At 37.2% G+C, this 24430-nt stretch overlaps 1 protein-coding gene across 4 annotated transcripts in view; it reads right to left on the bottom strand.

Annotated features, from left to right (window-relative positions):
* Window positions 1–24430, bottom strand: part of LOC150100597 (solute carrier family 41 member 1-like) — a 235405-nt gene that overhangs the window by 141025 nt on the left and 69950 nt on the right. For all 4 annotated transcript variants that reach the window (XR_016549114.1, XM_090401067.1, XM_090401066.1 and 1 more), the window contains exons 5-6: window positions 20813–20957; window positions 1001–1147 (exon numbers count right to left, since the gene is read on the bottom strand). Coding sequence is in view for 3 of the 4 variants with exons in the window: in XM_090401067.1 (XP_090257193.1) it covers window positions 1001–1147; window positions 20813–20957 (292 nt within the window). In the remaining variant the exon portion in view is untranslated. The remainder of the gene's footprint in view (window positions 1–1000; window positions 1148–20812; window positions 20958–24430) is intronic.

The following is a 24430-nucleotide window of genomic DNA, read 5'->3' as shown; positions in this document are numbered from 1 at the left end:
AGTGCTGTACTTATGCACCCATGCATGAGGCTCTAGCTGGGGGTCTGAAAAATTAGGACCAATTTAAGGATCCCAAACAATGAGATTGGGAGCCCAGGATCATTCTAGAGCCTTGATGGAAGTTTTGGGCCCCAGCCTGAGGTGCTGGAGTGATCGTACACTAGGAAAAGTGTAAGTATGGCTGTGAATAAAGGTGTAATTATCGCTCCACATATTCATTTTATTTTTCAATAACTGTTTCATCAAAACTTACATTCCAACAATTTCACTCTCTGTCGATCTCGTAGTCTCACCAACTCTCGTTCTGCAGCACCTTACTTCCATTTATTCATTCATGCATTCTTTCACTGAGGGAGCGAAAGTTAGTGACTTTTGTTCCCTCAACTATGGTTCAATTATGGACCAGCATACAAAATTAGTGTTTTAGTATCATGATATGAAATTTAAGAATTTTAAAACAACTCCATAGATCAAGTAAGTAATCCCATTATCATCAGTTTCTCCAGCTGTCTGTCTGGAGAACAACTGTTTCTGTTCTGGCTGGATATATTTTGATGAAATTTGTTATCTGTTATGTACTAAAATTTGTGAAGCCATTTTCGTTTTAATAGAATGAAAATGTACCATTTTGTGAATCTTAGCTAATTTCCATTGTATGCATTGTTTTTCAGAGGTTTTCATTTCGTCTCTCTTCTACCAGTGATAGTCTTATATTATTGATTATTGCTGTATCCAGGGCCACCCCGTGCTGGTGTACAGGTTGTGCCTCTCACAAAGGCGCCTTATCAGGAGAGAAGCCATTTCTAGATGATAAATAATAGTAAATTTTTATACAATGCTCTTATTCATGAAGTAACACTTTATGGAGGTGCTGAAATATAACTTTGAACAAAGGTGCCTCTTACCCACAGGGCGGCACTTGCTCTATCACTTGATCTTCACAGATTACATGTATACCCTTCCAGAAATGTGCTTTATAATATACTGCAAAACTCATTACCTCGCACATGAAAGAGGAGACTAGACACTGAGGTTAGGATTCCAAGAGTAGTAATATCTCCTAGTGATGCAGCAACTGGTGTTGCTATGTTATCAGGATTTATATTGCATTTGCGGGATAACATTACAACTGATATTGTCACTGTATCTAGAAGAAAGAAAAAAAAAAAAAAAAAAAAAAAAATATATATATATATATATATAGAAGCTGTGAAGTCCGAAAATTATAATTATTCAAACCAATTACAATACTTGAAATGTTCTCTACTCAAATTATTTTGTTTATCCATTAATTAGTTATTCAAGAAAACAATATAAATATCGATAACAGCTCTATATACAGTAAATAATAGTTTGTTTGTTTTTAGTTTTAATTTAACAGAAATCCCAAAAATGAAGAGTAAAATCCTCCGAATATCAGTCATGAGTAATGAATCCATAAAGAGCAGTAAAGAGACAATAAAGAAAAGAGAAGAGAAGAGAGAAAGAGAGGTATTGATACATGAGTAGTTTACGTGTAAGTTCTAATCACTGAAAATACTAAAGAAAGAAGGTTGTTCCCAAAGAGTCATTAAGATAGGGAGTGACTTACCAGCTTAATTGTTCTCTTCTGGGCAATATCAATGCTCTAGGAGAGGATGGAATTGGGAATTTGTATTACAATCATGATATTCTTAGACACAATGCAAAGTCATTTCATTAGATTGCGACATGACAAGTTGGTATACAAGATTAGGAAGATTATGCGAATGATATCAGAACATGGAGGATTCTAGAAAAAAATGCTAACGAGTTCTGTTCCAATGGTTCTGGAACCCTGCTGTTTAATTTATTTCTTAATGGGATTGATAGGGGTATTAAGTTGTTTGCTGATAAAGAAAAGTTGGAGGGAGTTATAAGGCGACTCTAATGCAAACTCCCTTCAGGAGGATTTATGACTTTTGTATCGGATGAATGAGTCGAGGCATAGTTTTAATGCCAATAAGGAAAAGTATTGCACTTTGTAATGTAAAAGCAGAACAATGCTTCTACATTGCATTGGTGAAACAGTGCTTCAACAGATTGGATGGGATTTTGGATCTGGGGTGATGGAGAAGAATATTATTATTATTATTCACATCACGCCTCCAGGGAGTCCAAAGACTAATCGAGGGAGAGAATCTACTCTACAACTCTTCGTCTCACTACTCCACCAACCTTCATCATCTAACACCAACGCCATCTACCGCCGACTACCACCAATAGTACTTTCACAGACAATCACAACATCCATGTCCACGGCGGGATTCGAACCCGCAGCCTTTTGGCTGGAGAGCGGATATGATAACCACTCGGCCAACAAGGCCGGCATATTAGTCTGAAATTCAGAGGGCATGCTACAATTGTGGTAAATGTTTCATAGCTTACTGCTATAATAATCATTGTGAAATATTCAAGAAAGAAGTGCATACTCATCATATATACTGATAAGTAGAAATTAGGAAGAGGTTTTGGCACTGTATAAAGCATTGATTGGATGACACTTATATTTGACAATCTACTGTCCACTGTGATGTGCACATTCTGGAGAGGATCCAGGGCTGAATGATTAAGGCAATATATTATTATTATTCGTGCCACCTCCAAGGAGTCCGAAGACTCATCGCGAGAGGACACCTACTGTACAACTCTCTGTCCACTACTACACAGAACCTCTACTACCAATCACCTACATCAATGCCATCTACTGCCCACAACCACTACCACCATAGCTAGTATTTTTTTGTCTGTAAATTGCATGTATTCTGAAGGGCCAATTTGTCTGTATGCAGGATGAAAAACCCGAGTTTCCAGGAGAAAAAATCCTGCTACCTCCGTATGAGATCGGCTAACTCACCTTTGATTGAAAAATTCCATATAAAGATTCCTCCCGTCATGATGAGAATCGAACTTAGGCCTTTTCTAATTGAAGGGCGCAACGTACCGTCGTTCTTCCAATTGCGCTATGGAGGAGTTCCATAGCGCAACTGGAAGAACTCCGGAATTTTTATTATGACAAGTTGAGAATGAAAGGTCCTCCTGAAGTTGTATAAAGGGGTGGTGAAGAGGTTTTTATGCACGGGTCAGTGGCGCACCCAGGCCTCTCCCCCCCCATCCTACCCCAAAAAAAAGGAAAAAGAAAACACTAGAAAAATTTCCAAAAATCATTTCCTAATTAAAATTCATTTTTTTATTTATGTTGTGTCGCGTCTGCTATTTCTATACTACTTATGAATTAGCGGTAACATAAGGTGGGAATACCCTATAGCTCTCGGGAATCATGGCCGCTATGAACGCAAGGCGAACAAGGTAGTGCTCGGGTGGACTGAGCGCTACTTCGTTTGCCCGAGCCGGGCCAGAGGAGATTACGGATTTCATATATTGGCGATGACTGCAGATGCTCAGTCATAGCTCGTATGCAATGCGTAGTGTCTATTCTCAAATCGTCTACTCAACTCGACTCCCCCGAAGATTAAATCCTGAGTGCGCCACTGCTTGGGGTGGTTATGGAGCCAGAATGTGTTGGGAATGCTATGGGATGAATGAGTTTAAAATTCGGTATGGTAGATATGTCGGAACTCTCACCCACATTATGACGATCAGCCCATAGCATGCTTTTCAATTTTGACAAATGCCCATTTATACGCCGCTGCATTCGCTCATACTACGATTTTAGCGACATGACACGCCGCAATCGATGCGTATTTTAGATATATGTTTGTTTACGAAATCGCTGCATCTCTGTTTTGGCGTTTCACTGTGAATTATAATTATTATTTTATTTTGTTGTTGTTAATAATGGAAAATAAAATTCAAATTGAGGGTGCTGCTGCTCTAGTGAAAACAAGAAAACGGATAAACTTGTTACGTTAGATACTAAGATTAAAGTGATTAAATTTAGTGTCACTTATGAAAATGAAAAAGATATAAACATAAAAATTGCAAAATATTTAAAAATAACAGGAGTAATTAACTCTATATTTAAACCAAACGTAGTTCAAAAACAAACCAGGCTAAAAGTATACAATACATTAGCCCTACCGGTCTTAATGTATGGAAGCGAAATCTTGACAATAAAACAAAAAGACAAACAAAGATTAACAACAGCAGAAATAAAGTTTATGAGAAAAACTGCAAAGTATACCCTATTTGATCACAAAAGAAACGAAGATATTATGAAAGAACTAAACCAAAAAAAAAAAAAATGAAAGAACTAAACCAAGAACCAGTAATTGAAAAAATTAAAAAATATAAACATAGATGGATGGAACACGTTCAAAGAATGAGAACAGAAAGATTACCAAAACAAGCCTTAAAGTACAAGCCATTAGGAAAAAGAAAACCAGGACGTCCTCTTAAACGATTCAACGATGACTTCTAAGGCCGGAACAGGCCATACTAGGCCTAAATCCTTGATACGTATGATGATGATGAAATTTAGTGTCAACGGTGTATTGAACACAGAAGCGGGGGGTGGGGACGCAGGCTAAACTTACCTCTCACTACTGTTTTTGAAGATGTTTAAAACAAAGATAAAGTTTGTAGTGAAGTGAATAGTGCTACTGTAGACTATCTATGAACGTAACAGCCTTATTGGTGAAATGGAAAATCTTAATGGTGCAGACTGATTAGCGCGTTCCCTTTGGCCATGTCATTCAGAATAATTTTTTCGTTTGCAGATCTGACGTATATAAATGCTTTATTTACGTTGTTTATGCACATATATAAATTCTTAATATGTTATTAAACCATTACATATATCTACAAGTGAGGAAAAAAAAAAAGCAGTGATATGCTATACGACGGGGGTCAGGAGCCTAACGTATTGTATAACTGGGGTATGCCTGTATTTATTTTATATATATATATATATATATATATATATATAGAAAGTTTTTTACCTTGGGTATAATATATGTTAAAGACAAGCTATTTTAAATACGAACCTGGTTTTTTTACTCCATTTTTTATGTGAGTTTTTCTCGTTGTTATAATTATAATTATTTTTAGATCTTTCCGTTATTCTGTGATTGCCGTTCAGTAGTTCTACAGAAGATGCATATGAATCTTAGGCGAAAATTCTACAAATAAATACGTTTTTTTTTTTACCTTCTCCTCCGATTTTTATAATTTTTTTTTTTTTTTTAATATTATATGCTGGCTAGGTTGGCCGAGTGGTTAGCGTATCCGCTGTCCAGCCAAGGGTTCGAATCCCGCCATGGGTATGGATATTTTTGATTGTCTGTGAAAATACTAGTGGGGGTAGATTTGTAGTTAGTGGAGATAGAGAGAGAGAAAGTTGTAGAGTAGGTATCCTCCCTCGATGAGCCCTTGGACTCCCTGGAGGTGTTATGTAGTGGTAATAATAATAAGAATAAGAATAATAAGAATCAAAGAGCCCTCGTAAACATGAGAAAAATTATAAGGCTCGCAGAAATAGATGACAGTAAGATTATAGTGTCAATCCATAACATCTGCACTGATCAATTATGTTACCATAACTGAAGGCTCCCATAATGATCATTCGCTTTGCACTTGTAAAACTAATTTGCCTAAACATTTCATGCTCATTACCATCCATGTAGCTCAGTGGAAGTGGCATGTTCTTCTACAGCGTTAGGCAACCCGAAGAATGGCGACTCTAACTTCAACTCTGGAACTTTTCTAAGCCTTTTTGTAAGACCGGTTCCCGATTCGTTCAATGTCTGGTATGGCAAGCGAGTTGTTTCCGTCCCGTAAACTCAGGAAAATCGATACTAGAACCCAGACTACTTCACACTAAATATAGTGCTAAGATTAGGGACCACAAGATGGCAGCACTTGTCAGTTGCCTCTCGTCATCAGATGCCATATATAATTATTTATAGTCTGGGGCTAGCTATCTCTGATTGGCTACCGGTGAAGATTAAAGTGCCCGTTAGTTCCAAAAGTTAGATAGGAATAAAACGGTCTCACATACTCACATATAGGGAAATTAAAGGCGTTACTGGATTTTTTATTTATTTATTTTTTAATGGATTACCATCTACATATATCAGCCACTGGATTGGAAACCTTTATGCAGATATACGTAAACGTCACTCACGTAGCGTATATGCAAATACTTGATCACGTGCGTCACTTCGTGTTGTAGAAAACTATTTAAGAATGCTGGTGGCGTCAATAATCGCCAATAGTGTTGATCACAATGGGAAAAACAAAGTTTAATTAAGGTCTATTGTGGGTGCCCATCTGGCTGAAGCCACAATTTTGAAAACAAAAACAGCAAAGCTGACTGGTTTCTCAAAATGTGAGTTATCCCAGGTGCTTAATCAGTTGCAGAAGAACATTCCCACTTGCTTGTCAATGAGGCGTAACTGTGGTTCTAGGACAGTCTGCCGAGAACGAGATTGCCATTATTTGTCTGAGAAGGCTTGCACTGACAAACACAACTTCCTGTATGCAGCAATTGACCGAAGCATTTAATGAAGGCTGCTCCCGACTCATATCTCACCGAACTCTGTGCAGCGAATTGAAGAGGATCGGTATTGGCAGTCGCTAAAGGTGGTCCAACACAGTGTTAAATAAAAAGTTCTAATTCAGTGGTTGGTATGTGTATCTTGATCTATTAGCAGACTCCCACTAAATATCTTATCCTATAAACTTCTATCTCGTACCATATACTCTCAAATTTAGTGTTACTTCTACTGAAATACTCCACCCTGAGAGGACGCAATTCATCTCTCATAATGAGTAATATATCACCACGCTTAGCACCTTCTCCATTCTATCGAAATATGCCCTATTTCTATCCCTGTTAGAACATCCTCCTGCGTTAACCAAGTTTCACTGATACCAACAATTTTTGGAGAAACTAAGTCAATCAATACAACAAACTCATTTTCTTTATTCCTAATGCTCCTAAAATTTGTATAGGAAAAACTAGTGAATTGCCAGTGTTCATACAGCTACCACTACTCCCTGTATACTCCACTTGGTTTTGCAAAACAGTACATATCCTCTCATTTCTCGAGCCATTATTCCCACACGAGGCCATCCCTACTGTGTTCACCCCTTGTAATTCTAGCTTCTCAGCCCGAACATACTCACCTGCCGAAAATAACAGACTCTACCGATCCTTGTATCCTGTAGTATGGTATGGTATGGAACAAGAGGCAATGAATTTCCATGAGACTAATTTGTCTGAATATTTGTTAACAAAGTTTTCTTATAGAATTACCTACTATTTGAAAGTAGATTATACAGTCTTCATATTTAATTAGCCACATTTTAATCCAGAAGACATTTTGAAAGTAAGTCATGGCTTTTTTGGGATATTCTTCACTAAGAATATTGTATATTATTCCAGTGAAGAGACTATATCATAATTTCAATAATGAATTAACGTGAGTTGGCATAATTAAAAGAATTATAAAAACGGAGGGAAACGCATCAAACAGAAAAAAAATCAAAATACTTTAATGGCACTGACACAGCCTAGATAATACAGACTATGAAATTTTGTTCTTTTATTCTGATGACGGCTTTCGCGAAATGGCTAACCCCGTAAATCGATTTCATCTTTCATCATATATTTTTATGTTTTACTTTCAGGGCCTTTACATGGGTCTATTCTTATCCTTTACAGTTTTTAGGTTCTAGTTTTAATCTTTAAATATTTTTCATTTTTAAAATTTTACAAGTTTTCTAGTGTTTTTACTAATAATATCACATCATTCATTACCGAATGTATTCTCGTATTTTAATAGTATCCTATTATTTTTATATATTAAACTATTTTATTCATATCTCAGTTTTTAAATTTTAAAATTCAATGGCGCTCCATCTTAGTATTCCACCTATCGCTAGTATCATATTTCTTCATCAGATATGCAATCTTCAAATTTCAAAGCTTATTATTGCCAGAAGTACAGCAAAGGTAGACATGAACGTACTTATGCACAAGAGCATGAAGCTCTTTCTGGAACCCCCGAAAAATTAGGGTCAATTTAAGGGTCCCAGACAATGAAGGAGGGCCCGAAGCTCTCCAGAGCCTCGAGAAAAGTATAAGTACAGCCCTGAAGGTAGGCAATATATATGATCACTTCAAAAAAAAAACAGCTAATGCCTTTTATTCCTTTATACGGAGTATGCGAGGAGACTGACTGACTACTCTCCCACCTAACGTTTTGGAGACTAAGTAGGCAGTTCGATCTCCACTGGTCCAAAATTATCACTAATTACAAGCGGCAACCGATGAAGAGATTCGAAAACAAATGAACAAGTGATGTGATCTCGTATCCCTAATAGATATGTTATTGCCTGAAACAGTGTGAGCTGTACGGTCGATTTTCTTGAGTTTACAGAATGAAAAACCCAAGTTCCCAGCAGAAAAAAACCTGCTTCCCCATGTTGGATTTCAACTAACTCAGGGTAGAAAAGAGGCTTAGAGAAAATTCATCTAGTTGGCGCCAGGAACTGAACTTAGGTTGCCATTTTTCGGGCAGCCAAGAGCTGTAGACGCACAAACCACTTCCACTGAGAATATTTTATTAAACCAACAGTATATACTGTAGCACCTATTTTCTGTACTTTTTCCTGGTGTGTTAAAATCATCAGTAATAATGAATTCAATTACTGGAGATGACTAAGGGTGGAGAACAAAGGCCTAACCTAATGATTTCCGTCATAGAAGTAAAGAGTTTGACTTTTACTCCTTTTTGGAATATAAGAAATAAAGGATTTATTTATTGTTAATTCTATATTCAATGAACATAATTCACATTCAAAGACTAACAAGAAACAATAAAATCTGACTAACAAATAAGTCAATTGGGGTTCAACCAAAAGCCTAGGAATTGACTAGATATTGTCTTAAAATGTGAGATGTCCCCAACAGTGTCATTTTCAGGAGTTGTGAGTGGGTGTTATATCTGAGAAACTCAGTTTTTTCCCAGATGATTCATAAACACTCTTAATATCTGTATTGTCATGACAATGAGAACGGTTGCTGCCTTTTTATTCCAAAGTCCCTGAATCTCAATCTCCAGATCTTTGTAAGAGTCAGTTTTTCATGCACTTTTTCCAAAGTCTGGCATATTATGTTTCTCCATTTTTTCTCACTTTTAAAGTCACATAAAAAGTAAAAAAAAAAACTTTTTTTTTTCAGTTGAAAAACTTCTGATTTTGCAAGTTTCCCAAGTTTCAAAATCCCAAGGGGAGTTTGCAAGTTGGGAAACCATATTTCCTACACATGCTCCAGTGTACAGCTTTTACAACTCAATCATGCCTTTGTGTATAGTCTTCAATCTTGCTGAAAGAAGCACTTAGATGGTCCAGTGTCTCCACTGACTGCAAAGTTGACATTTGCTATCGCTGAGGATCTTTGCAGTCTCAGCCTTGGTTGCATTTATTTGTAATACTTGTTCTTCAGCAGCAAGTATCAAACTTTTGGTTTCTTTCTTGATGTTGCCTTGCTTAAGCTATTTCCAAGTTAAGCGACTGTCAACTTTCCCTATACAGTACTTCAAAAATTGACCATGGAGTTCTTTATTTTTCCACGCTTCTGATCTTCTTGCCATGTCTTTCTCCTTATACTGCTTTTTTTGAATCTACTACTTTCATTGTGTAGCTCAGTAGAAGTGGCGTTTGCACTCTACAGCGCTTGACCACATGAAGAAAGGATTTGGTGGTTCGAATCTAGTCGTCGACTAGAGGAAATTTTTCTAAGCCTTTTTTCGGCCGATCCCCGAGTTAGTCGATCTCTGGCATGGGCTAGCGGGTTTTTCTCCTGGAAACTCGGGTTTTTCGTCCCATAAACTCAAGAAAATTGACCGTAGAACCCACATTTCAGACATTAAAAATATTGTGTTAGGGTTAGAGACCACGAGATGGTGACACTAGCTTGCCGCCTTCTTCACTGCGTACCGATGAATCAGTGATAGCCTTGGGCCAGCTATCTCTCTGATTGGCTACCAGTGGAGATTGAATTGCCCACTCAGTCTCCAAAGTTAGATAGGGTAAACGGCCCCGCCTACTCCCTATACGGGAACAACATAGGCGTTAGCTGATTTTTTTTTTTTTACTTTCACTACTTCTTTTTATTATTATTTTTTTTTTTTGTAAGATCCAATTAGCATCTGTTCTCTGCTTATCTGATCTAATTATTCAATACTCGCTTTTCTTCTTCTACTGTTTGGCCCGTACCATGCCCATTGCATTTCCTAGCTATGTATAACCGATCTACATAACTGCGTGGATGAAAAGCATGATTCATTTCATCATGATCAACTGCAGCCAAATAAAATTGTGCCCAATCAATAATTTGATTACAGGGATTGTTCGTGTATTGATTGCTGTTATGTCATTCAGTTTGGACTTCAGAAATTTTCTGACTCTTCAGATATTCAGACTATTTTCTTTATGACTAATGAACTTGACATGTCTTCTTCTGCTTCAAAAATTCCCCAGAATTTGTAGGATTCATTCTGGAACAAGTTTTGAATTTTCCATCTTCAAATGTGATTCCTTTGCTGTCCGTTATTTTGCCTCGAACTACGAAGAGGGTTGCGCATTTATCAACTAGATATTCCATACAGATCTTCACTTAAGATTCGGACTGTATTGTCAATTTCTTTGGCTGATTTTCCGTAGAGCTTATGAACATATATGTATAACAGATGTAATATTTTCTGCTTGCTTTGATGTTTAATATCCGAGGCTAGTTTCATCTAGAATTAATGTTAGAGGAATTAGTATTAGGGTAATCAACAGAGGTGACAGTGAACATTGGAAAATCCTCTCTTGATATTAACTCTACTCAAATTGTCTCCGTTAACTATTACTTCAGTTGCAGTAATACCAAGGATATTTAATTAATCCTTACAATTAAAACTTACAACCTACTAGTTCCGTTCTCCTATAAAAAAAAAAAAACCGAGGCTGTGTAGCCCTGTGGAAATGGCCTTTCAATGTACAGCACTATGTTTCCCGAAGAAAGAGATTTTAAGTTTCTCTGATTAGCTACGGTGGACTTCCCCCCCCTCATGCTCCAACGTTAGATAGGGCTAAAACAGTCTCACCTACTCCCTGTTAGAGAATAAAAAGCGCTGGTAGATTAATAAAACCTTATAAATCATTTTATTTATTTATTTATCTTGATAATTGGTTTTATTAATGTTTTATTTCTGCCATTTGATATATATTTCTATGCATATTTATTGATTCTTCACCTCCAACATTTTTTCAAATCTCGTACAATTTTCGGCTTATAATCAAATGCTATCACTAGTTACTACATCATCCCTATCTTTAAAATAGGAATTTTAGATTAATAAGCTTCCATAAAAATAAAAAAGGCACCATATTAACTCTTAAGTCTTTTTCAAATATTCTGTACTATTGATATCGAATGTTGTTTGTTGCAAAATCCAGTGAATGTAATTTCAGTTCAGTTTCTTGTTTCAGTCTCTGGTACTGTAATGCACATGAAACTAGAAAAAAAAATTAAAACTTAATTAAATTAAGGGGATATTAGATCCCACATTGTTTTAAAACCGAATAAGAAACTCAAAGATTGGAATCAGAGAGTTTCATGCCGAATATAGTATAAAAAAACTATAAAAGTATCGGCGAATACTAGCGTGAGCTGAATGCAAGTAGTCCTAGAACGTAGTACAAACACGGGCAACTCGTTGCAAAGATGGGGAAAGTCCTGATCGCTATTCTTTGGTATTTTCCATAATGTAAAAACACATTTCCTAGGAAATGTATGCTGTTATTACATTATGGTAGGGAGGTCACTACTCAGACCGGTTTCAGCTTTTTTTGAGGCTATCATAATGTAATAACAGCATACATTTCCTATGAATATGCCACACTACGACTGTTTATATCGCCGAAATGAAGCCTATTGGCTCTTTATATTTAAGTAATTAAAACTTAAATTTATCAGTAAACAGTCGTAGTGTGGCATATACACCACTTGTAAAGAAGTTAACGAACACACTTCCATGGGCAAGGTGCATCGTGTAATGTTACGAGTTACGTGTTTGTAGCCGATATAAATTGCAGCAATATGATGCTCCCAAGTCAGTGTGGGTGTAGTGAAGTGGCTGCGAGATGGGAACTAACGGAGTTTGAAAGAGGAGTTGTGATAGGATGCATGTTGCATGTGATAGGATGCATGTCCTCTTACTTCAGTATGCAGATAACGTGCACGGATTGTAGCCGATACCAACGTTCAGAAAGCAATAGAATCACACGAAAATATAAACTAGCTTTCAAGAAAATATAAACTAACTTTCAGTTGTTGTGGTTAAACTTCCATTCACCTCAATAGAAAAAAAAAGATACATATGATGCTGATTAAAAAAATAAAATAAAAAAAATCCCAGGCTTCAATCGCATTCTATTGAAAAGCCAATAATTGTAATGAAACAGATTACAGCAATGTACGTGAGAAAAATGCTCATGTATTGCAATAATGAAGGCCACAACATTAAAAAATATCTCGACCTTCATGAAGATCGATATGAAATCATTTATCCAAATTAACTACCTTCGGAAGAAACTATGAACCATCGACAAAACTATTTCAAATCACAGACCCCAAGAGCGAGAGAGATACAGCACACATTGCGCATGTCGTATCCTAGGTACGCAGCAGTTAGATTTTTAGTGAAAGCAGACCAAACTTGGTGTAGGATAAAGCCTTGATGTTACACTATTTGGGGGAATCCAGACGATCCCCATATAGTGTAACAAAAACAACACGATATGTTATTGTCTGAATAACATCGGTCCAACAGTCGATTTCCTTGAGTTTATGGGACGAAAAACACGAGTTTCCAGGAGAAAAATTCACTGGCCAGTGCCAGAGATCGACTAACACGGGAATCAGTTGAAGAAACGCTTCACCTACTGCCTATAAAGGAATAAAAAGCATCAGCTGATTTTATTATTACTATTGTTATTCATTAAATATGATGTACTCAGCGTTTGGTGCTCAGTAAAAATAATACTTTTAATCCTGCAAAGGATGTAGGGAGAAGCTGGTTAACCCTAAATAACTTATGAAAATGGGGGAAGCTAATATCTATCATTAGCCAATCAGAGATAGCTGGTCCATTAATGACTTTAATTTGGACCCAGGAAAGACTACTGCAGACAACCACAAAAGGCAGTTCAGTTGTCTGCAGGATTATGTCACTAATACTATGCCCAAGATAGTGTGAGTTCAAGCAGAAGATATTTAATTCAGTTCTTTATGCTATGCAAGTGACTATAGCATGAATAAACTTGGTCATTATTATTATATTTATCTATTCACGTAATCGAAATTCCCCCTCCCCAACGAAAGGTTGTAAACCTATAGTACATCGGTAATGTAGGAGGGCTTAAGGTATTTTGTTTTAATTATTATCATTTTATATGATTTTTTAAACCTATTTTAAACATTATACGAATTTTTTGCATAATGTGTTAATAATAGTTATTATAGATGGTAATTTATAGTTTACAATTGGATAAGATTACATTTTTTAATAGCAAAATTTTATATTGAGACTTTTGAAGGCATGGGGAGATGATTTCAGAGAAAAAAAGATTTAGTGCCAAAAGTCACCGATAGGGGAAATTTTGACGCTGGCTGAGCCGAATACAAGCGGATAATTACATTAAAGGCAGATAAAATTGAATAATAACATTTCGATGGTGTAAGCGACAGCCGCGTCACTCATTCCAGCTGGATATGTGGTGCATTACAATGATAATAATAATAATAATAATAATAATAATTAAACTAAAACAACAACTTACGAGAGACACAGAAATTAATGTAGTGATTAAACTCACAGGAAATAATGTTTTATTCATCAGAATCAGGGTCCCTTGGATCACATACACGATTTACAATGTGCTGACCTTTCTTGTGTACAACAAATTGCATCCGGTGTGCGACATACTCTACAGCTGAGCGTACGGAGTCGGATTGGATGTTCATAACAGCCCGTTTCATGTTCTCTTTCAAGACATGAGTTGGGAACGCCACTAACACACACACAACAGATTTCAAATACCCCACAGCCAAAAGTCACATGGAGTGATGTCCGGGGATCGAGGCGGCCATGCTGTCGGTAAGAACTGACTGACACTCACATTACTGAAATGCTGGCATAAAAGGCGCCGCACTGAACGTTCAATGTGTGGCCGTGCTCCACCCTGCATAAAAATTATGGAGTACAAATATTGTTTTTGCTGCAATGCAGGAATGACAAAATTTTCCAACATTGGTCGATAAATCTCGGTAATACACTGAAAAAAGTATGGCCCTATTATGAAATCGGCTGTGAAGCCACACCGCATGGTTACTTTTGGAGAATGCAGTGGTACTTGCTGGATCGCTTGGGGTTGTTCAGATGCCCACATTCTGCAGTTGTCAATGTTGACCGACCCATTCAGATAAAATGAGCCTCATCATCCCACAATATTCTCCAAGGCCAGTCATTGTCGACCTCCATTCGGGCAAGAAACTTAGCGCGAAGGTCATGCGCTTATCATAATCTGCGGTAGTTAGTGCTTGTACATGACTGAACTTATACGGATAGAAGTAAAGCATTTTCTGTAAGATTTTCAAGACTCTACTATAAGCCATATCACGTTGGCGAGCTATGGCACGAGCGCTTTGACCAGTAGTGCTCCCTGTGTCGTCGAACACCGCAGTAGCAACGTCTTTTACTGTCTCTTATAGTCTTCTTGCACTGCTTTCCGTCCTCTGCCAAGACTAACTCCTAGTGATCCAGTTTCTTCAAACTTCTTAATCGTAGATTAAGAAGTTTGAAGTTTGACTGAGAGCTACTCTCAGTGCTACAGCTGACATAGGATCTGTAGGCAGGTTATGAAGCCTTCTAAATTCCCCAAGGGACGCTACGGCATTGCACTGTTTAAGGTAAAACAACCTAACATGTAAAGTATGCTGAGGCAAGGTAGGACGCATATTGAGCACAATTCGTCAGTCATTCGAATAACTGCCTGAACGTTCCCAGTCCCTTTTTAAGTGGAATTGGTGGCGCTGCTGTCACATAATCCTTTTTACCCGCGTTTACTGAAAATATTTAACAGCTTTCGGCTCCGCCAGCGCCAAATTTCCCTTATCGGCGACTTTTGGTACTAATTCTTTTTTTTGCGGAATTCATCTCCCCCATGCCTTCGAAAGTCTCAATATAAAATGTGGTCTCATTCCGTGTATTAGTTTTAGCTACAGATACCTCTAAAGAAGGAAAGTTAATTTATGGCCACCCTGTATATTTTACAATTTTTGTTTTAATGTATTTAAGCGCTGTAACTATAGCACTACAACGTAGTATTAACTACTAATATTAACTCGGAGTTGGAATATGTTCATTTTTTATATAAACTGACTAAAAATCCGAGAATTATAACAAATTGATACGCAATATGTTTCGTCGGGATCGACTTCATCAGGCGTTAAGAACATAAAAAGCTATTAAAACACTGAACAATAAGACACTGAAAAAAACATTGAGACACTCTAAAGCTATAAAATTATAAAGCTATAAATTCGACTGTAAATTACAGTTATTATGAACTTGAGCTATAGTCCGTGTTAAAGTTCTATTGTTGCACACCTGTGAGTGTGTGGTTCCACGAGATCTCCAGTATCTGATAGTAGAGCTGAAAGAGTCAGGCAAATTATAGCTGAGATTATTGTTCATATGAAGAGGGTCCAAGGTGATTTCTTTTGACTCGACAATGCGGCGTTCTACCTTACTATGGCCAAACGGAGAAATCTGCCCTCCTACATCTCGAGGAACACCAGAGAAACATTGCTTACAAGAGAACCAGGGCTACTGCCCCATCAGGCCATGTCCTGTTTTTAATAAACACAAATAACGAAAGCCGCCAACATGAAGTAAATTGAACAACAACTTCAAACATGTACATTTGCCACGATGAGGTAGAATGCCGCATTGCCGAGTCAAAAGAAATTATCTTGGATCCTCTTCATATGAACAATAATCTCAGCTATAATTTGCCTGACTCTTTCAGCTCTATTATCAGATACTGGAGATCTCGCGGAACCACACACGCACAAGTGTACAACAATAGAACTTTAACACGGACTATAGCCCAAGTTCATAATAACTGTAATTTACAGTCGAATTTATAGCTTTATAATTTTATAACTTTAGAGTGTCTCAATATTTTTTTTCAGTGTCTTTTAATAGCTTTCTATGTTCTTAACGCTTGATGAAGTCGATCCCGACGAAACATGTTGCGTATCAAATAAATCTCAATTTGTTATAATTCTCGGATTTTTAGTCAGTTTATATATATATATATATATATATATATATATATTATTGTTATTATTATTGATTTGATTGCTGTGTTGGAAGTAGGCTGATGTTCGGGAGGTCAAATAAATGATCTGAAAGGTCCGATCAAAGTGAAATTGCCGATATATTCTTATGTTACTGCATCTGTCTTGATGGTTCACATTCATTTTTGTTATGGTCTTCTTTTTGAACTAATCGGGAGACTTTCGTTTTTCACTGTGGCAGCCTTTCTATGTCTTCTGAGCTTTTAATTTGTATCGGCTTTGAGGTGTGTGACTTCCTCAAGAATATCTTGGCATCTCTGATCCACAAAAATTGGTAATTTTTTTTCTGTTTTTGCTTTTCTTGCTTGATACAACAGATTCTGGTTGAATGGTGTTAAATATTCGGATAGGAAGATTGGTGTATTGTCGTGCAATGCGTTCACGTCCTTGGCAACTGTTTTTTTCTATCTGCTGGCGTTTATAAGATTGTCTCATGTGGACTTGCTTGTAAGACGAACCATGACTGATGCAGGTCGTGGCAAGCCTTCTGTTTTGTTCTTCCTAGGAATCCCATTTACGGTCTGAATATCGTTAAGCTGTAGGGGGATATCAATTGCATGGCCTAATTTTAAAACTACGTCTCTGAGGTTTTCTGTATGTGCAGTTTCAGGAAGACCGTTTATGACAAGATCTTCTTTATGTTGTTGCTGATTTAAACGTTCGTATTGTAGTTTACGGAATGAACTTCTTGACAGAGTTCGGATGTCTTCTTCACCAAATTGTGTTGCCTGTCATTTAGTGCGTTAATGCGAATGTTAATGTCTTTTACCGTTTGCAACACTTCTATCGCTGCTAAATTATTATGTTTGACCAAATCTTCATATTCGCTAGATTTTTTTGTTATTTGTTCTTTCTGTTTGTCGAAGAGTTCTTGCCCAAGATCTACTAAGCTGGCTTTTATATCTCTAGATCGTTTTTTTTATTAGTATATTTAATAGGACTTACCTGCGTTTTTTGTCTGTTCAGCTCGTCGTCTGATTTTGCCTCCGGTATAATCGGCTGCGTCGTAGGTTGCTGCCTTAGGTGCGTTTCTTTGTTCTTCCTGCAGAGTAGGCATTTCCATTCCTCGCGTGTTGCAATGGATTTACGTTGCCAGGTTGTTTCTGAAAAGCCGGCACATTTTAAGTGTAGAATCCTACTGCATTTCGTAGAGGGTATATTATTTCCATCGGACGATAAATCCTCCAGGCATTTGATACACTTCATGACTCACCTTTCTTCTCTTTTGCAACTGTGGCATGATTGTAAAGATGGCAACGTCCTTTGTCTTTCACTCGTTGTTAAGCGCAGTCCTCTCTTTTCCCTTTTCAACACTTCAAAATTTGGTTTCTTCTTAGCCGGTTCTGGTGAATTTTATATCACTGTCTTCGGCGTGACAAGTAGAGTTACCTAGGAACACTTTCAAATTAAAAACAGGAGTGGAACCACTTTCAAACTATAAAAAACGGGAGCAGCGATGTCACTGTGTGCCCATTCGTATGCCCACACAGCGCAAAAGGGCGCTGTGTAGGAAGGAATAATAATAATAATAATAATAATAATAATAATAAATAGTACAGTTTTTAAAACCATCTCATTGAATTTACATTCATCTTATATTGCCTTCTTATCACATCTTACATTATATACTTACAATCGATTAAATTATAAATTCCACATCTACGTCTATTTTTCGAATATTTTAAGATATTTTGTGAAGAACTTAGGTCATGAAAGAGTTGACTTGTTTGTCTATCTTCACATCCTCATCAGTAAAGAGAGATATTTACCTGTATTATTGGAACTCTCAATTATTTATGACTTTTGTAAACAAGAATAGTCTAGCCTCGAATTCGATGGGATTAGCCCACCCTGGCACAGCCTAATCAACTAATCCCCATAATTACAATTATCATAGTTGTGCTTAATACAGTATTGCTATTAACATAATTGTAAATAGCCCGAATAATAATCTCTCTGTGAAATGTATATTTATATAAAAATTAACACATTTCAGAATTGTACACTTAATCCCTGTAAGGACAAAAGAAATGTCACAACTATATCTTAGTTGTATATAAAACACAATATATGCAAGATGATGATGATAAAGATGATGGTTTTTATATAGCATTATGAACATAACAAGTAACACTATCATTTCCACATATGTCATATGTGCAATGTACTCGTATAAATTATAATAGTACGTATGGATTACGAGATCGAATTACCATTTTTTTAAATACTATTATTATTTTTATTATTAATTCAAAAATCAGCTGACACCTTTTTGTTCCTGTATAGGGAGTAGGCGAGGCCGTTCAGTCCTATAACTTTTGGAGATTGAGTGGGCAGTTCAATCACCACAACCAATCAGAAATAGCTAGCCCAAGGCTATCACTAATTAATCGGAACGCCGTGAAGAAGGCGGCTAGCAAGTGCCGCCATCTCGTGGTGCCTAACCCTAACACAATATTTTTAATGTCGGAAAATAGTGTGGATTCAACGGCCGATTTTCTTGCGTTTACGAGACGAAAAACCCGAGTGTCCTGGAGAAAAAACCCGTAGCCCGTGCCAGAGATCTACTAACTCGGGAACCGGTCGAGAAAAGGCTTAGAAAAAGTTCCTCTAGTCGGCGACTAGATTCGAACGCCTTTCGTCGTGCGGTCAAGCACCGTAGAGTGCAAACGCCACTTCTACTGAGCTACACAGGGAGCCTGTGTAGCTCAGTGGAAGTGGCGTTTGCACTCTACAGCCCTTGACTGCACGAAGTTATTATTAATAATTACATGTATTAATTCTACTTACTGTAACGAAAACGACGTACTTAGCAATGAAACTTTTGTATCAGGGTTTTAAAAAAAGGGTAATTATTTTCGAAGACCAATAAGATTAATATTGTTATTGTTATTAAAAAACATTATTATTCGTTTACATATATCAGTTCTATTAATTATAACAAACGTTTGTATTAGAGTGTTAATTTTTGTTTATTAAGTGTATGTACATTTCTTTGAAAGAGAATAAAAAATTATTGATTGCTGCAAGGATCTATTTTGTCTCCAATGCTAATTAATATTTACAAGAATGGCATCTATACACTGTCCATTACCTACTTCAGCATTCAGATGACACATTATTGTGTGTAGGCCTACCAACATTCAGAAAGTAGTAAACTTCAATTCCTCTTTTAACGCTTGAGCTCCGCTCCCAGTTGGGGTCGTTGCCATAGAAGAACTCACATCCCTTATTAATAAGAGCAATAGCCTCTTTTGCCTTGATTTCACTGTAAGTGTCCTAACCGGCATTGCAGAGCTAGCCTGACTTTTCACTATGTCTTCTTTGCACAATTGTTCGGCTATCTGTTCTAAATCTTCCGCTGAAAGCTTTTCACCATGACTCTCAAGAAGATGATGTATGTCACAAACTTCTTTATCATCTAGCCCTATTATTTTGTTTTCTGAGTTGCATGTGTTTTATGACACCTATATAGACAAGCTTTTAATATACATATATTTATAATTTCTATAAATAATTAATAACTTTATTTGTCCATAGTTACAATGGGAAACAGTGCTGACGATGTACTGAATGACCCGTGGTCTGCCAGAGCTTTCGCTGATTGTTTGATTATAGTCTAAGGAAGTTGGAACTTGTGTATAAATGAGTAAATAAAACCAGTTATTTCAGTCTTTCTTTGGTTCAATCCAGAAAAATAATAATTTCCAAATTGATGACTTTTCCAATTTCTTTATTATTATGTGGCTCTATTTAAAAATCGTATCAAAATTCAAATTATTCGTGTCTCACTCTAGTATTTGTCAATTATAATCTAATCGCATCACGAAGCGTAAATCCTTTGTGTTTCCCACATAAACAGCGCGTGTGAAGCATTGCTATTATTCATTTGATCTTCCATATTTAAAATTATATTAATTGATAAATTCAAGTCATCAGAATTCAAGGAGAACCGGCCTACCAGTCCGGAACTCGGGGAGTTGGGCGCCGTAGGCGCTAGAGGATGGAGGCCCCTCTTTTGCAGACTCGAGACTCAGAAGCTACTCTGAGTGTCGAGTCTTCGAAATTCGAGTCATCAGAATTCAAGGAGAACTAGCGTACCAGTCCGGAACACGGGGGGGGTGCCGTCGGTGCCAGGGGGGGTGCCGTCGGTGCCAGGGGGGGGAGCCCCCTAGTACATCAATAAAAATGCAACCGTATGGTCAAATTGACGTAAATTTTGTAGCGAAGGTTGCATAAGCCACTTGACAGTATACCTAACCTTAATGGGTACGCGACCCCACTGATAATAATAATCATATTTCCTATTAGCCACCTCTATTTAGCTATTGTGTTCTGAATCATGGTTTCTTCAGTATCAATACTAAATTTTTAAATTGTTAATTTTTATTATACTTTGGAAATAATACGTACCCAATACGCAACTAGTAACAGAAGCAGTGACCAGAGCTGAGGCGCAGATTAGAAGGGATGATTCGATGTCAAACCGACCATTATTAACAACTTGCATTCCAACTGCGAATAAGGAAGCCATGAACGCCAGTACAATAGCTTGACACTAACATTTAAAATTTAAGTGACAGTTATTAGATTCAATTTTAATCAAATATTTGATCTTTAAGTATGCAACAAATTTAATACTAGTTTGAAAAGCTGTTGATCAATGAATACAAATAATGAAAACAATTACTATAAACGAGTTCAAAAACATTTGTTAATATGTATTACAATATGAAATTTATTGTGATACATTCCGTATCACAATATTGTAATACGGATACAAAATTGTAATGTATCGACCAACTCTTGACAAAACATGGTGTTGTCAAGAGTAGGTCGTGCCTCGGTAACTTGTTCACGTTTTATAATATAGTGATAGCTGAGTTGGATAAAGGTACAAAGGTAATGAGTTTATGTGATACTGGTAGACTTTGCAAAGACTACCAGTATCAGGATACCACATGAAGTCTAATCAACGAATTGGATTACTTGGTTACTGAAAAACACCTTGACGAGAGAGATAAGCACCAGGGGCGAATGCTGGTCTTGAAATTCACGCCTGCTTTTGTTATCATTCAGGGAATGAGAGGTGTGATTGAAGTCTGATTAGCGGAATAATGAATTACTGACCATTTAAAACTATATATTTAGAAATTTATGTACATTTAGTCATACAAATACAACATTTATTTTACAAATGATATTCTGTGTTTTTCAATTTAGCTACTTGAATACAAATTCTACCCTACGGTTCTTCTTTATGAAATGGTCAATAACATCGTCATAAAAAGTTGGTTGTAATTTAATTTTCCCAAGCAACACGCACACTTGTAAAGGCTGGCTGGAGCTCACTGGCTACAGCTACTTTGACTGTGTATGGCCTTATGTTTAAGACAACGTGAAGGGAGCGTATATGGCTATGCGCTGCAGCGAGGACTTGGAAGCTCCTACAACCGAGCAAGCCAAGGTAGCTTTGACTAGACGAGCAAGCATCGGCTTTCGATACACAACGCAAAGCTCAATTATTGCCGCGCAAGCTTAAAAGCTCTTCTATCTACAAAAATAAAAGACTAAATGGAATGCTTATAAATGCATGCATTTATTAACAAATAAATACTACTTCCTTCTTTCTCAATTAATGAGCTTGCGCAGCAAGCATGGAGAACTCGCCACTGATAAGCGGGTTATTATATCCCTTTATAGGGACTTGATAAAATTCCATCTTGACTACTGTGCGCATATCTGGTTGCCTAGGTTTCTTGAGGTGAGGTGGAGATGATCCAGAGATGAGTGAGCAAGATGATGGCAGTTCGGTGTGATGTTCCATATGAGGAGAGAGAGAGATTGAAGATTTGTGGGTTGCAGATGTTGGTTGATCGACGGATAAGGAGGAATATGATAGAGACATATAAGTTGCTTGGGGGGGTTATAAGATTGATGTGAACGAAATATTTCAGTACGTGAATAACATAAGGAAAAGTAGCGGTCTTCCATGGAAATTAAGTAAGAGTGTGGTGAGCAAGGGTGTGAGGATTAATATTTTGCTTGGATAGGGAAATATGAGAGGTATTTTACAGGTATAATTAATGATATAATGGACCTCTTGCGATGGGTCTACCTACTCCATGGAGGTGCCCATATGTAATGTTAATAGTAATAGTGTTTTATGTTGTTATTATGTTAACCCGCTACTATATAACAGGTAATAAAGGATAGAGTGATTTAATAATCTGCAATACTCACAGAAGCTTAATGCCACCGATTGCCCTTGATATTTCTCAGTCATTTATTTGACCTCAACTTTCTCTAACCATACATATACCCCGTGATATCTGCTACTGCAATATCTGTATCTGGTTAATATACACTTGCAAAATGATCACCTAATCATTCAACTGTTTCGCTTGCCTCAATCACTTCCCTGCCATCTTTATAAGAGCCTTCTGATACTTGTGGTTCAAAAGACGGTGACAGACATCCAAGCAATATTATGAAGTATATTTCCACTAATGACAAAATAAAGATTCATCACTGCAAACTGCAAAGAAAATGAGAGGGTTTAAGAATGGAAACCCAGCTCTTCTATCAGTAAAGACAAATCACAACCTTCCCAGAAAAAGTAATGCTCACAACTTTTCTGGAATTTACAAAGATCAGCACTTCACCATATTATGAGAGGAATTACAACGGTAAACATTACATGTTACCGATACAACTTGTTGTAACCAGCAAACTGGAGTAAACGCCAAGGACTATTGTCATAAAGTAGCATGAAAATGCTCATCATCTCATTGCACTCCTGGTTAAATTTGAAACAGATGGTACAGCATAAGGGCCTATAGTTTCCTATTTACCTTGGTGCGTTATATTAGAAATCCTATGAGAGGTTTTATCCTGTAAGCATACAAAACCGTTTAAATGAGTTAATTTAAAACTATGGAACTTTGGTAAGAAATTCTGTACTTTTTCCATGCTAATTTTTAAGTATATTGCCGATATATATATATTTTTACTTATCCTGGTACACGAAACATTTCATGGGGGGGGGGGATATGTCATATCCTTTGCACAGTGTATTCAGCACATAGTGCTTTATGCTGTCTTTCAGCGCTGGCAAGTTATCAGGAGGATCCCGGTAAGCCCTGTCTTTGTGAAATCCCCAGAAACAGAAGTCACAGGAAGTTAGATCAGGCCATGCAGTGGGAATATCACGGCTGATCACTCTGGTTTGCGTGAAATGTTTTTGAAAAACCTCGTGTACGGATCAACCGATGTGTGGAGGAGGCCCTCATCCTGCAGAAAATGACTGAATCCATGCACTGGCACTGTTGTAGCTGTGGCACAACAAGATTGTTTATCATATCGCGATACCTCTCGGCCGTAACTGAGCAGGTCACAGGACCCGACTGCCGAATGTCCTCAAAGAAGATTCAATGATAAACGAAGCTGTAAACCAGTATCAAACTTTGGGTGAATGCAAAGGAATTCGTTGGATTGCATGTGTATTTTGTGTAGCCCATACGCGGCAATTGTGAGTATTCACAGCTCAGTTCAAGTGAAAGTTTCCCCACAAAATCAACCACAGCCACGTAGAGTCCAACTTCACTCGAGCAAGGACTGTTAAAGCGCATGTCAGTCGACTTTCAAAGTCCGGCGCAGTTATCACACAATTGTGTCACAGTTATCTTGAATGGGTGGAAATTTAGAATATTCTGTAGAATTCTCCAGACAGTTGTGTAAGGCACATCCATGTGTCTTGATACAGCACGTGCATTGCAGGAATGAACGCTGTTATTCATGGCCTGCTCCACAACAGTATTGCAATTGTTTAGATAATACAGCTTGACGAGGAAAGCATGTGGGGGGCAAGGTTAGTGCTATCACTGTGGACGATGTTAACAACTAGAATGAAGAAAAAATCCTTTGTCGATTTTTTTAAATCCTTCTGGCACTAGCCGAGTTTCACGATATGCAAATTTCATGCATTTGGTGTTTACAACGCCCCTGGCGGTGAATTTTGAACTACTTTTT

Source organism: Typopeltis vanoorti, chromosome 12 (assembly GCF_054136105.1).
Source record: "Typopeltis vanoorti isolate ZY-2024b chromosome 12, IOZ_Tvanoo_1.0, whole genome shotgun sequence".
Classification (NCBI taxonomy): domain Eukaryota; kingdom Metazoa; phylum Arthropoda; class Arachnida; order Uropygi; family Thelyphonidae; genus Typopeltis; species Typopeltis vanoorti.
This window is presented reverse-complemented; position numbering and strand designations above follow the sequence as displayed.